At 38.6% G+C, this 15,546-nt stretch overlaps 1 protein-coding gene across 4 annotated transcripts in view; it reads left to right on the top strand.

Moving 5' to 3' along the window:
- gpat2 (glycerol-3-phosphate acyltransferase 2, mitochondrial) overlaps positions 1 to 15,546 on the top strand; it is a 360,723-nt gene that overhangs the window by 294,516 nt on the left and 50,661 nt on the right. For all 4 annotated transcript variants that reach the window (XM_062025622.1, XM_062025621.1, XM_062025619.1 and 1 more), the window contains 7 exons: positions 718 to 897; positions 1,349 to 1,441; positions 5,261 to 5,343; positions 7,140 to 7,267; positions 7,366 to 7,436; positions 7,683 to 7,843; positions 8,383 to 8,486. In XM_062025622.1, coding sequence (XP_061881606.1) covers positions 718 to 897; positions 1,349 to 1,441; positions 5,261 to 5,343; positions 7,140 to 7,267; positions 7,366 to 7,436; positions 7,683 to 7,843; positions 8,383 to 8,486 — 820 coding nt within the window. The remainder of the gene's footprint in view (positions 1 to 717; positions 898 to 1,348; positions 1,442 to 5,260; positions 5,344 to 7,139; positions 7,268 to 7,365; positions 7,437 to 7,682; positions 7,844 to 8,382; positions 8,487 to 15,546) is intronic.

Here is a 15,546-nt window from a genome sequence, read left to right as displayed (position 1 = left end):
GTGCGGGTGTTTGATTTGTATTGGCGGGTTATATGGACGGGAGGGGGGAGGTGTTTATTATGCGGGATTAATTTGTGGCATATTAAATATAAGCGTGGTTGTGTTGTGGCTAATAGAGTATATATATGTCTTGTGTTTATTTACTGTTTTAGTCATTCCCAGCTGAATATCAGGTCCCACCCGCCTCTCACTGCATCTTCCCTATCTGAATCGCTTCCACTGCCCTCTAGTCCTTCACTCTCACTTTCCTCTTCCACAAATCTTTCATCCTCGCTCAAATTAATGGGGAAATCGTCGCTTTCTCGGTCCGAATCGCTCTCGCTGCTGGTGGCCATGATTGTAAACAATGTGCAGATGTGAGGCGCTCCACAACCTGTGACGTCACGCTACTTCCGGTACAGGCAAGGCTTTTTTATCAGTGACCAAAAGTTGCAAACTTTATCGTCAATGTTCTCTACTAAATCCTTTCAGCAAAAATATGGCAATGTCGCGAAATGATCAAGTATGACACATAGAATGGACCTGCTATCCCCGTTTAAATAAGAAAATCGCATTTCAGTAGGCCTTTAAGTTATGGTGCATGATTTTACCTGTACGGCCCACTTGGGAGTAGATTTTTCTCCATGTGACCCCTGATCTAAAATGAGTTTGACACCCCTGTTCTATACCTTTATCTATGCCATCTGTCCCTCTGTCTCTCCCTCCTTCCATCTACAGCTAGTGAGTGAGCTACTACATGAGGGCCAAGCGTTAAGTGTCAGTGTGTCGGCAGAGTCTGGTCAAGGGGGGCAGTGGCTGGCTCGCATCAGGCAGCTCATCAAAGAGGGATCTGTCCCTGATATCACTGTGGTTCCTGTGGGCATCTCCTATGAGTATGTGCCAGAGATGCACATGCAGGTAAATGGCTATAAACACACAGCACACACCCTCACAGCCATTCCAGAAGGCCATTTTGTAAGAACTTTCTTTTAATGAAATGTTATTTTCAAGGCTACATAAAAATGCTTTGAGAGTGGGGTTTTTTTTGCCAATCGTTTGTTTTGCTGAGGTTTGCATGTTATTTCAAAACATGGTTGGATGCTTATTATTTTATTGTCTGAGAATAGGTGTAATTTTCAGCTAATTGCCATAAAAAGGTTCACCTCATTATTTAGAATACGGTGCACATATAGTACTGTACACATTGTTCTCCTTGATACACTCCCTCTGCCTGGCTGTTTATCCATCATCGTACACTCTGCTCATTAGTGGTACCACATAATGTGCTTCCTAATGGCAGCGCCTTACAATGATATCATCGCCAAGTGTCTGTGTAATGCACTTGCATTAAAGTGTGTCTCCTTCACAGGTTGGCTGGCTGTTGCGGTGGCTGTCGTCGCTTCTTTATAGGAAACCAGAAGGAATCGTTAGGATTAATTTTTCCCAGCCTTTCTCTCTCAAGGTGCACAGCTTCCTGAGAGTGTCTAATGATTTACAACGACAGTTTCCATCTTCTGTGGGTTTTGACCCTTAAAATTAAGAGCTGTCTACTTTTGCACCCTCATAAGACATCAGACTTCATAAGACATAAGACTTCATAGAATTACATAAAGTACAATATGAAGTAGATGGAGGCTAAGAGATTTGAGATGGGAGTCTGCTTTATTGCTCTTGTGCAGGGTGTGGGTACACAGCCAGCAAACACAAATGTAGAAATATATACAGAAAGAGCAAATATAGTATTTACATCTAAATAATTGTTGTAAGTATCCGTATATTTAAGTATTGTCAACATGTCAACTATTGGCTTTAAATACAATCCATTCATACAATAAGTAATGCTTATTTAAATGCAAATAAGCATTCATACATCCATTTTCTTCCACTTATGTGGGTCCGGGTAACAGGGTTCTGCAGTCAGAGTAGGGAAACTCCATGCACCTCCTAGATGACCAGCCCAGTTATAGCTGGGCCCCTCACAGTACTGTATATTTTCTGTGGAAAAAAGTATTTTTGGCCGCTTTCACCCGCGATCTTGCACTTTCAGTAAATACCTAAAGGTGTGACAATACTGTAGGTGCGGGTAGGAATGTAGATTGGCCAGTAAATCGAGAATTTTGCTTTCTAGCTCAGCTTTCTCCTCATCGGTCCAGTAGATCGACCGCATTACTGCAGACGCTGCACTGAACTACGCGTCGATCTCATTCTGCACCCTTCTTGCAATCAATCAATCAAAGTTTACTTATATAGACCTAAATCACGAGTGTCTCAAAGGGCTGCACAAGCCACAACGACATCCTCGGCTCAGATCCCACATCAGGGCAAGAAAGAACTCAACCCAATGGGATGACAATGAGAAACCTTGGAGGGGACCGTAGATGTGGGGACCCCCCCATGGGCGACCGGTGCAATGGACGTCGAGTGGATCTAGCATAATATTGTGAGAGTCTAGTCCATAGTGGATCTAACCTAATAGTGTGAGAGTCCAGTCCATAGTGGGGCCAGCAAGAGATCATCTTGAGTGGAGACAGGTCAGCAGCGCAGAGACATCTGCAACAGATGCACAGATGAGTGGTCCACCCTGGGTCCCGACTTTGGACAGCTAGCGGCCTCATCTGTGGTCACCAAATCTGAAGGAGAAGGGGGCAGAGCAGAAAAGAAACGGCAGATCAACTGATCTAAAAGGGGGGTCTATTTAAAGGCTAGAGTATACAAATTAGTTTTAAGATGGGACTTTAATGCTTCTACTGAGGTAGCATCTCTAACTGTTACCGGGAGGGCATTCCAGAGTACTGGAGCCCGAATAGAAAACGCTCTGGAGCCCGAATAGAAAACGCTCTATAGCCCGCAGACTTTTTTTGGGGCTCTGGTAATCACTAAGAAGCCGGAGTTCTTTGAACGCAGATTTCTTGCCGGGACATATGATACAATACAATCAGCAAGATAGGATGGAGCTAGACCGTGTAGTATTTTATACGTAAGTAGTAAAACCTTAAAGTCACATCTTAAGTGCACAGGAAGCCAGCGCATGTGAGCCAGTATAGGCGTAATATGATCAAACTTTCGTGTTCTTGTCAAAAATCTAGCTGCCGCATTTAGTACCAACTGTAATCTTTTAATCCTATACAAAGGGAGACCCGGAAATAATTGAGTCGAGACGTAACGAACGCATGAATAATGATCTCAGCGTCGCTAGTGGACAAAATGGAACGAATTTTAGCGATATTACGGAGATGAAAGAAGACCGTTTTAGTAACACTCTTAATGTGTGACTCAAACAAGAGAGTTGGGTCGAAGATAATACCCAAATTATTTACCGAATCACCTTGTGTAATTGTTTGGTTGTAAAATGTTAAGGTGGTATTGTTAAATAGGAGTCAGTGTCTAGCAGGACCGATAATCATCATTTCCGTTTTCTTAGCATTGAGTTGCAATGGTGGACAAAACCTCGAGATACGTAAACTTGTGAGGCAAGACACAACCCGGAGGTAGAAATCCACTATTTTTCAGCTGAAAACCATGACCTCATCCAATAAGCTTTATACTCAGCTGTGAACCACCCCAATAAATGCTAAAGGGCACAGCTTGATGAGGCCATGAGGACCACATCATCCACAAATAGCAGAGATGAGATTTTAAGGACTACAAGCTGCACAACATCAGCGCCTTGGCTGTGCTTAGAAATTCTGGACAGAATAATGAACAGAACCGGTGAAAAAAGGCAGCCTTAGTGGAGACCAATGTCCACCATGAACAGTTCCATGCTAACTAGGCTCCTGCTGTTGTTGCACATGGACCCGATAGCACATAATAGCATACCACAGACCATGTACTGCTGGAGCAACCCACACAGGACACCGTAAGGGTGAGTCAAGTGCCTTTTTCAAGTCCACAAAGCACATTTGGACCGGTTGGACAAACTCCCAGCCCGCAAACTAAAACTGATCCAATGTGCCACAAATAGGTTGAAAAACCTATTGCACCACCTGGTGCAACAGGTTTGACTATTCATCATGCAGTAGTCTTCTCTCCAGCAGTCTAGAATAGGCGTTCCCAGAAACACAACTTCTGGTCACCATTCTTGAAAAGGGGGACCATCTCCAAGTCTGCCAGTCAAGGGAACTGATCCTGACTTTTTAGGAAATGTTGACGAAACATGTCAACCGAGACAGTCATACAACTTCTAAAGTCTTAAGGACTTCACGGCAAAACTCGTCCACTCAGAAATTGTGTGACTGTCTTAGATTCCTCAGCCATTGCAATGGACATGTCCACGTTTATGACCTCATAACCTGCTTCCTGCCAGAACATATTCGAAGTTGACTGAAAATCTGCCTTACTGAACTCTTCCTACTCCAAAGTTTTTGCTTCAACCACCACCGAAACCGCTTGCCACCTGGCCTGCCAGTACATTTTAGCTGCCTCAGGAGTCCTGTTCGGTACGACTCCTTCAGCTTAACATTCCCCTTAATGTCTGGTGTCCACCATCAGCTTCTGGGGTTGCCGCCATGACTGTTACCAACCAAATGACAGCCACAGCTCTGATCAGCCGCCTCATTAATGGAGGTACGGAATACGGCCCATTTGGATTCTTTATCCCTGACCTCCCCCAAAATGCAGACAAATCTTTACTTAAGGTGTGAGTTAAAGACTTGACCAATAAGATACCATGCCAAGTGTTCCCTGCACACCCTCACAAGGTGTAGTGTGTTTTCCCAGCCAGGACTATTTCCCTTAGAGCCTAGGGAAGTGACTTGTGCTGCAACTAACTATTATTTTGATAATTTATTATTCTGTCGACTAATTTTTCGGTTAATCTGATACCATCGAAAACGAAAGAAAACTCATTTTATATTTTTATACGACACAGATTTAATCACAGACACTGGATGGAAAAAGGATGAGCATTGCAAAAAATAAATGCAAAATATATCGACTATAGAGGTAAATGTGCCTCGGTGATAAGTACAGTATACTAACCCTTATTAACTACATTGATCAATGATTTTGGTTTTACTGACATAACAATGTATTTATTTATGCATCTAGAAACCAGTGTATCAAGTTGAAGTAATATAAACAAGCCGTTTAGATAAGAGTAGAACAAGAATGTTGCATTCAAAGAGATTCAAGAATTCAGATAACTACAAGTTAAATGTACCTACCTAGGTAATTTAAATCACTGTTTTAATACACAATTATATAGATTAAAGCCTTTAACTCTCTGAGGATGAATTTTGATGGATGATCTGTGTGTGTGTGAATGTGTATGTGTGTGTAGGAGATGTGCGAATCATGGAGGTTCCGAGTAGTTACATGGCGCCCTCTACAGGACCTGTTGCTGCCTGTTATTTTTGACCACAGGTAATCAGACCACACACACATTTTCCAAGATGCATTTGAGCTTTGTATTGCAAGTTGACTTTGATATATGTGTTTGACCATTTATGATACAGTATGTTCTAAAATACATCAAGTGATGGTGAATGTAGCATGCCACAGACTGCTAGTGAATAAGGTAACAAACCAAAGTTAACATCCTCTAGGACAGTGGTTCTCAACCTTTTTTCAGTTATGTACCCCCTGTGAACATTTTTTTAATTCAAGTACCCCCTAATAAGAGCAAAGCATTTTTGGTTAAAAAAAAAGAGATAAAGGAGTAAAATACAGCACTATGTCATCAGTTTCTGATTTATTAAATTGTATAACAGTGCAAAATATTGCTCATTTGTTGTGGTCTTTCTTGAACTATTTGGAAAAAAAGATATAAAAATAACTAAAAACTTGTTGAAAAATAAACAAGTGATTCAATTATAAATAAAGATTTCTACACATAGAAGTAATCATCAACTTAAAGTGCCCTCTTTGGGGATTGTAATAGAGATCCATCTGAATTCATGAACTTAATTCGAAACATTTCTTCACAAAAAAATAAATCTTTAACATCAATATTTATGGAACATGTCCACAAAAAATCTAGCTGTCAACACTGAATATTGCATTGTTGCATTTCTTTTCACAGTTCTTTTTGACAGACATTTTAGTGAGAAACCTGAGCTTGTGCTTCACTGAGTTTATGAACTTACATTCATATTTTGTTGAAGTATTATTCAATAAATATATTTATAAAGGATTTTTGAATTGTTGCTATTTTTAGAATATTTTAAAAAAATCTCACGTACCCCTTGGCATACCTTCAAGTACCCCCAGGGGTACACGTACCCCCATTTGAGAACCACTGCTCTAGGAGGCTGCCGGCTTCTGCAAGGTCAGTTCACTACTCACAAGGTGAATTTTTCTGGAGTGCAAAATAAAACCAGCATGATTAAGTGAGATATAATTTGGTGAATGGTAGAAAAGGAATAGTTAGATTGGATTGTTATGTGAGATATTTATATATATATATATATATTACAAATACCCTGTACTGTATATGAAAAGCTAATAATGCTGCAAGTTATTTTATATTATAGATGTGAATTGGTGTCTCTCTCGGGGTGTTGAGCTAGATGTTATGCGCTCTCTGTTGCACAGCACTATTGTTTAATGCTCTGTGCAGGTCCAGCCCACTAATTTAGCCAGAAACAAGCTCTCATCTCTACTTGCAAGTCATCACCCAAATCCTCATAAAAGCAAACCAAGGTTTAGTTTAAATGCAGCTAATCCACTAACCTAATTAGAAAGATAATAACTGACAAATCCAATTTAGTAATGCAGTTAAAAAGTTTTTTTTAGTAGCTATTGTTGTTCATGCCATAAAAACTCTAATTATAATCATATGTGTCCAGTCATAAATGTATTCAATTTCCCCTTGTTTCTTGACTCATTGTGTATTTAAAAAGCAACAGTGGCACTGAATCAGACTTGGTCACCTGGTTCAAATATTCACTTGTATAATCTCTTTCTTCCTAAGGGAAATGTGCACCAGCTCGTCACTGTGTCTTTTTAATGTTTGTTGCTGAGCAAGTGTTGTACTGTGGGAGTGGGGGGTTGCAGAGTCACACTGACACACACTGTGATGGGTTGGATAATGGTTTTTAAAAAAATGGTAACCTTCTATTGCTGCAGAGACCATGACAGTTGGGTTTTACCCTGCATTGTCATAATTATATTAAGCATTGGGGCCTTGTTTAAAAGTGTAAATCTCTTTTTCTGTCAAGGACTGAGAGTGACTTTGGTCAGAGGAAGATGTTGTGGCTCTTGCCTTCTCCCAATGCACCTGGATCCAAAGAGCCAACCAACCAGGACGAAGACTTCAGCATCATCATTATTGTCCACCTCATCTTCTGTATGCATAAGATAATAACTCCCTGCTGGTTTGTACATGATACCCCAAGACGTGTTTTAATCATATCCTGTGGCATTTGTGTGCGCTCCCTTTCCCAGCTGCAATCTCCTGCATGGCTGTGATGTCCACCAGTCTGCTGTCCAGTCTTTTGTTGTTCAGACACCGCAAGGTACATATCTCATCCCTGCATTTGTGTGCCAATGCCAAACCAATTTGATTATAATGGGACCTCTAAGACAGGACTATTTAACTGGCAGCCTGTGGGCTAAATCCGGCCCATCAATGATATCAGACACAGTGCTTCTGTTCTGTAGAGGATCTTTGACAAACAAAATTGTATTTAAAAAATAAGTTACTGACTGTTCTAGTGCTACTTATCTTTGGCACAAATCTCATCCATCCTTCCCCTTCGCAGGGTGTTAGCATTTCCGTCTTGTGTCGTGACGTAGCGTGGCTCACAGAGGAGCTCTTGTTCAGGAACAAAGATGTTGGATTTGCGGGCAGTTTAACAGACGTGGTCCACTACTCCCTCGCTCTGCTTGCTCCTCATCTCATCATAGCCGCGGTGCCGTCAAGGTTTGTTATCTCAAAAATAATGACTGATGAATTGAACACTCACCGTATTTCCTCAAATAGCAACCTCAACTCAATAGACGCGGGGTTTCAGTTAGTTGAGTGTGTCTGGGTGTGTCTGAACAAATGCACGCCTGCGTTTTTCCGTTAAGAAGAAACAAACTACCTTAATTTACAGACGCCATTGTTCACAAATGGACAATTGAACACGGTTGCTAATTAAAACAACAGCACCTATAACGAGTCACATACACAGACATGATCATTGCAGTGTTAAAGGTTTCCATGTTTTATCTTACCAGGATCTATTCACCTTTTTTGTTCAACCTAGTTTGCCTTGGTTCTTCCTCTTTCTAATGGTCCTTTTGTTTGGAACTCTATACTTGACATACTTTTTAATATACCAGTGTCGTTGAACTAATCTGTTCAAACAAAAGACTGTTGGAGTAAATAAACGCCACCTGCCACTATTTGCAAAAATAGGGTCATTTCTTAACTTTCTTGACTGTTTTTTAATGTGCATCCTTTCTTCCGCCCTCTAGAAAAGACCCTTTAGTTGTGCCTCGTCCTACTCTCGCTGCTTCCCTTCACCTCAACCAGCAGGCCCACATCGTCACACATACCTTTATTTTGGAAGCTGTTGGCGGTGAGTGACTTTGCATGCATGTATTTTGGTAAGATGAGAGAACTTTCACTTAAGCCTAAAAGTTATACTATGTTCTTCTCGCATCTTGGTGTTCGTGGGAGGTTTTGGATGAGACTCACAACGGTTGCCATGGCAGGAGAGCAAATCCATTTAAAGTTGCGCTGCCTAATATTCAAAGTGTTGAAGATATAACCAGAAGAAGGCTGTGCCAATGTGCTTTTTAAATAACAACTACTTATAATATAGTTGTGGTTGGTGTAACTGCAGTTCTGCTGTGCTTCTACCATTTGCACGGTGGTATTTTGTCCTTATGTAAGATCTATTGAGATTTACTTTAATCAGTCAGCCATGAAAATGCATTGTTCCACATTGAGACAAAGTGAGGATTCTGATTTCTGCCATCCCAGAAAAATTATTGCATTATTGGTAAACTTGGCTGCCTTGGCAAAAGTTTATGCTCTGCAATACTGCTGGTGTACTATACCTCATTTTTCTCCTCAACATGTCCATTGTGAAAAACTGAAAGAAATTGCCCTTGTCTAAGGTGGTGGTTTTGTGCTCCTCACTACAGAACAGATATATTTCTTCACTTACTATCCACACGAACACGGATATTTTAAAAACGCATACATTTTATATACATTTTTGCCTTTTCTCCACATGCTCATTTTTAGAAAACATCGTCCAGGGTAAAGATTTTAACAACTCTGGCTTTCGCACTCAACGGGTAAAACTAATAAACTAAATAGTTATGACACATCATCATCTCATGCATTTAAACACAACGGAACACAATTATATTATTGACTTATGAGTGCTGACTTATTACACATAGTCGATTAAAAAAAAGTTTTTTCTTGTTTCTTGGGCTTTGTGTAAATGAGCGCTGATTTGAATTGTGCATCTAATATCTCACTAATTGATGAACAGGAAGTTAACAATGGGCTAACAAGTCAGCTGTTGCTGATTTTTCAAGCTTCTGATTTGTAAAAATGCATGACGGCGGGTCTGTGTTTTTATGTGAACACCACTGGTGTGAATGAATATGCAGTGAAGAAAATGTTTTTAAAATATCCATATCCGTGAGGAGCAGTGATATGAGTAATATGTTACCTTAATATGACCACGTTTTGCAGTAACAAGTAATCTTAAAGCTTTACTAATTCCAAACCAGTAATAAGATTAAAGTTACTTATTCAAAATAAATGGTAAATTAATTTGACTTGTAAAGCACTTTTCTACCTTCAAAGCGCTTTGACACTATTACCACATTTACCTACTGGGGGCGCAGCATCAGTCACAACTGGGGGTTCAGTATCTTGCTCAAGGATAATTTGACATGGTCACATGAGGACTGAGGATCGCACCCGCAACCTTCAGGTTGGGAGACAACCACACTACCACTTAAAATTTACTGTGAATTACTATGTTTATCATTTTCCTTAGCAAAAATATGTGTTTGCTCAAGTCACGTTTACAGCACGAGAACTCACGTGTGAAGCGGTGGTCAGACCCAGAGGCGTACCGTTTGGCAAACAGGAAGTTAACTCTGGCCGCAAGATTTCTACTGGCCCCTTAACGTATCATAAAAAGATATTCAAATGTTGTTCTTTTTAAAACAATAATTCATATATTTTATCCTAATTTATGCTGTTATTAATACATCAAAATGCTTAATCAATCATGATAGTTTTGAAATCCGAACCCCCCTTCTCACACAATGGACCATTCCATATCGTTATCTACGTACAGACTTGAGCGGAGTTACCCAAGTAAACTATCCAAGATGTCAACCTTTTTCTCAGTGACTCTGAATGTATGTGCTCGACAGTGGAGGATGCATAAATGACGCGAGTGACGTGTTTCATCACAAATATGTGAGTGATAGTGTGCTCAAAATGGAAAACTATGCTAGCTGTTGATTAATGTTTCTATCAATTACGGTAAAAGTTGGACTCGATCAGTGGTCTGCAACCCGCGGCTCTGATGCCACATATGGCTCTTCTTCCTCGTTGTTGTGGCTCCTTCAGATTATTTTTTAACCCCGGAGTGACAAAAATTTGCACTTAAATATATATACCGTAAAAAGTGGAGGTGTCTGTGGTGTATCCGTTATACAGTGCTCAATACCGGGGTAGAGCGGAATATACGTTAGGTCAGAAAAAAACACAAGAGGCTATATCATCCTTACAAGCCTGTTTCGCAGGTTTATTTGCTCGTCAGAGGATTTTATGACGAGCAGGGAAATCCGCGAAACAGGCTTGTAGGGATGATATAGCCTCTTGTGTTTTTTCCTGACCTAACGTACAGTATATACCGTATATATATATATTTGTATGTGTATATATATATATATATATATATATATATACACTACCGTTCAAAAGTTTGGGGTCATATATATATATATATATATATATATATATATATATATATATATATATATATATATATATATATATATATACAGGTATATATAATAAACGATAAATGGGTTATACTTGTATAGCGCTTTTCTACCTTCAAGGTACTCAAAGCGCTTTGACAGTATTTCCACATTCATCCATTCACACACACATTCACACACTGATGGCGGGAGCTGCCATGCAAGGCGCTAACCAGCAGCCATCAGGAGCAAGGGTGAAGTGTCTTGCCCAAGGACACAACGGACGTGACTACGATGGTAGAAGGTGGGGATTGAACCCCAGTAACCAGCAACCCTCCGATTGCTGACACGGCCACTCTACCAACTTCGCCACGCCGCCCCACATATATATATAAAAAACTCAGTTTCCTTATGAGTTGGGAAATTGTGATAGATGTAAATATAAACGGAATTCAGTGATTTGCAAATCCTTTTCAAGCCATATTCAATTGAATGCACTACAAAGACAACATATTTGATTTCATGGAATCTACTTTTATACCCAATCATGGCACCCACCTGTTCCCAATTTGCCTGTTCACCTGTGGGATGTTCCAAATAAGTGTTTGATGAGCATTCCTCAACTTATACAGTATTTATTGCCACCTTTCCCAACTTCTTTCTCACGTGTTGCTGGCATCAAATTCTAAAGTTAATGATTATTTGCAAAAAAAAATGTATCTGTTTGAACATCAAATATGTTGTCTTTGTAGCATATTCAACTGAATATGGGTTGAAAATGATTTGCAAATCGTTGTATTCTGTTTATTTTTACATCTAACACAATTTCCCAACTCATATGGAAACGGGGTTTGTATATACTGCATATATATATATATATATATATATATATATATATATATATATATATATATATAAATATATATATATATATATATATATATATGTGTGTGTGTGTGTTTGTATATGATAATATGTATATATATGGTGTATATATTCAATGTCTGTGAGGCTGTGAATTCTCACAGGCTGAGTCATGAGGCACAAATAAAAGAGACTGGAAGCCTGTGTGTTCAGTTCAGCTTTTCAAGTGTGCAACCCCTTGGACAAGTTTAATTTCACATGGACAGATTGCCTTTTCTGTAAAATTAAATCAAAAAAGATAAATACGTTTAAAATGTATATGTTGTGTTAAGTTTTGCGGTTCTATACTATTTTTCCTTAGTGGAAGAGGTGTCAACATGTCTCTCTTGATAGTATAGGTGGCAGACCTCTGGGCTAGGTGATACTCTTCGTGCAGTAATGTGTAGCTCGCATGGTAGTTTTTAACAACATGATAAATTATATGTTGTTTTTGTTATGTGGTGAGCCCCAATGACTGCTTTGGGCCCCCAAATATGAGAGAGCAGTGATTTAAATTTGAAAATTTTCAGGTAAATATGAAAGGAGGAGAGATGTTTGTGAGTCCTTCACTTAGACTGCTTCTATTGTTTGACTGCACTATTACATACAACAGTATATTATTACTACTACTCATTACTTCTGTATTATTGCCACTATTATTTACTTCTGCTACAGTATAAAACATAATTAATCTTCCACAGTACATATGTTTGTCTTATAGTTATTAAAACAAGGCAGGAAGTGGAAAAACAACGCATTGAGTTGAATTAATTTGCTGATAGTTTGGCCGCCCACCTGGTTCAAAAATCCCATTACGCCCCTGATGTAATACATGAATGTAATACATACACACACATTATTTAGAGTTTTTGTCAAGTTTGCTGTACACTGTGCTGGCAACAAAATGTAACTGATAAACAAATGTTTGACTTTTAAAATACAGTAATCAGTCAGTTGCGAAGTTACTTTTTAAAGGAGTAATCAGATACATTTTTCAAAGTAATTGGCAACACTGGCTGAGGACTAAATTAGTAAACCTTTCAAAGTGAAGGCAGATTTTGGTGAGGCGCTTTATCTTAAAAATAATAAAGAAAACATTAATTTAAATCTTATTAAAATTAATGTACTTATATTCAAAGGTAAAATAGAGTGTTGACCCTTGAGGTAAAAGACCGCAAAATTTGAGATTTTAATAATCTAATTGTGACACAGAATAATTAATCTATGATAATAATTAATCTATTATAATAATTAATCGGGCGGTATAGCTCGGTTGGTAGAGTGCCCGTGCCAGCAACTTGAGGGTTCCAGGTTCGATCCCCACTTCTACCATCCTAGTCACTGCCATTGTGTCCTTGGGCAAGACACTTTACCCACCTGGTCCAAGTGCCACCCACACTGGTTTAAAAATGGCACTTAGATATTGGGTTTCACTATGTAAAGCGCTTTGAGTCACCAGAGAAAAGCGCTATATAAATATAATTCACATTCACATAATCTTACAAAATGTTTTTTTTTTTATGTTTAACTAGTCAACTCACATCAGAGTGAAACAATTACTACTTTTTGGGTACTGATTAATGCGAAGGGCTACCAGTTTGATACACACTTAAATAAATTGCCAGAAATAGCCAATTTGCTCAATTTACCTTTAACTCTATGTTATTATTAATAATTAATGCTATTTATCTTTGTGGAAACACTGATCATCTTAATGATTTCTCACATTAAATATATATAGAAACTAATAATTTTGTTCAGACGGCTTCTAGCACAACTTGACCCAACTAAAATGTGTTGTCACTGTTATCTGTTACGTCCGTTTGTAAGTGAAATATAGCGTAATTTCCAGTCCATAAGACGCTACTTTCCCCCCTGTGTTTTATACAATGCTGCGGTTTTTTTTTTTTTTTTTTCTGGGTTCATAAGCTTCACATGCCGCTAATAAATATAGCCTTGTCATATCAGACCAAGGAAATTGCCCAACAGATCAAGGTGGACCAATGAAAATGTTCACATTAAATCAAACCACTCGCACAACCATTAATTTTGGTGAGTTGTGCACACACCCTCATCTTAAAATTGTCACAGCAAAAAGATCACGACCCACCGAAAGTTATAGACCCGGCAATCGAAAAAGGAAACGACCGCTGCACGGAATGGAAATCCACCCCCACCAACGCGCAAGGAAGTAGAAGGCACCAGCCCAGAGGCGACTTGGCCCGAGTTGAAAGTGAACACGCGACCAAGAAAACGCCAGACAAAGCAATCCCTGAGTCCCCTCAACTATGTCACCTAAGAAGATGGCCCCAGCGTACAGGATGAAGAGGAGGAGGAGGAGGAGAGGTCTCCGCTAGGCTTTAAATTAATTGTTAAATGTGTGGATGAACACAAGTGCGGCCAATGACAAAATTAGTCCAAAAATTAAGTGGGTTCAGTCCAGGGGTCACCAACCTTTTTGAAACCAAGAGCTACTTTTTGGGTACTGATTAATGCGAAGGGCTACCAGTTTGATACACACTTAAATAAATTGCCAGAAATAGCCAATTTGCTCAATTTACCTTTAACTCTATGTTATTATTAATAATTAATGATATTTATCTTTGTGGAAACACTGATCATCTTAATGATTTCTCACATTAAATATATATAGAAACAGATAAATATCAATATGCAACACTTTATTTTTATATTTTCTCTAAGTGCACATGTTTCAAATTGAACATTTTCAAATGATCACTTCTAAGACAGTCTTGTGAAATCAGAATATCCCATTTTAACTAGCTAGCCACTAACATTTTTTTAACAAATCATGAATTACTTTGCACCATGTTTGTACAAATAATAACTCATGTAAAATAAAAACAATTATAAAAATTATTTATGGAACATCATTAGTAATTTTTCCTGATTAAGATTAATTTTAGAATTTTGATGACATGTTTTAAATAGGTTAAAATCCAATTTGCACTTTGTTAGAATATATAACAAATTGGATGCAGCTATATTTCAAACAAAGACAAATCATTATTTCTTCTAGATTTTCCAGAACAAAAATTTTAAAAGAAATTAAAAAGACTAAATTTGATTCTACAGATTTTCTAGATTTGCCAGAATAATTTTTTTGAATTTTAATCATAATAAGTTTGAAGAAATATTTCACAAATATTCTTCGTCGAAAAAACAGAAGCTAAAATGAAGAATTAAATTAAAACTTATTTATTATTCTTTACAATAAAAAAAAGAAATTTACTTGAACATTGATTTAAATTGTCAGGGAAGAAGAGGAAGGAATTTAAAAGGTAAAAAGGTATATGTGTTTAAAAATCCTAAAATCATTTTTAAGGTTGTATTTTTTTCTCTAAAATTGTCTTTCTGAAAGTTATAAGAAGCAAAGTAAAAAAATAACTGAATTTGTTTAAACAAGTGAAGACCAAGTCTTTAAAATATTTTCTTGGATTTTCAAATTCTATTTGAGTTTTGTCTCTCTTAAAATTAAAAATGTCGAGCAAAGCGAGACCAGCTTGCTAGATGTGGGGAGGCGGCAAGGAGGCGTGGACGAGCGAGCGGCAAAGCGGGGCGCGCTGGGAGCGACGCCGCAATCAGCATCAGGTGCGTGGAGCGCGCATCTGTGGACAGTGCAATCACCCTCTCGGACCGTATAAAAGGGTGAGAGACGCGAACATCAAGGGAGGAGACGGAGAAAGACGGCGGACGGGAGGAAAGCATCCTCTGCTGCCACGCAAACGACGGCAACGTGCTGCTGAAAAG

The sequence above is a fragment of the Entelurus aequoreus genome, linkage group LG17 (assembly GCF_033978785.1).
Source record: "Entelurus aequoreus isolate RoL-2023_Sb linkage group LG17, RoL_Eaeq_v1.1, whole genome shotgun sequence".
In the NCBI taxonomy this organism is placed as follows: domain Eukaryota; kingdom Metazoa; phylum Chordata; class Actinopteri; order Syngnathiformes; family Syngnathidae; genus Entelurus; species Entelurus aequoreus.
This window is presented reverse-complemented; position numbering and strand designations above follow the sequence as displayed.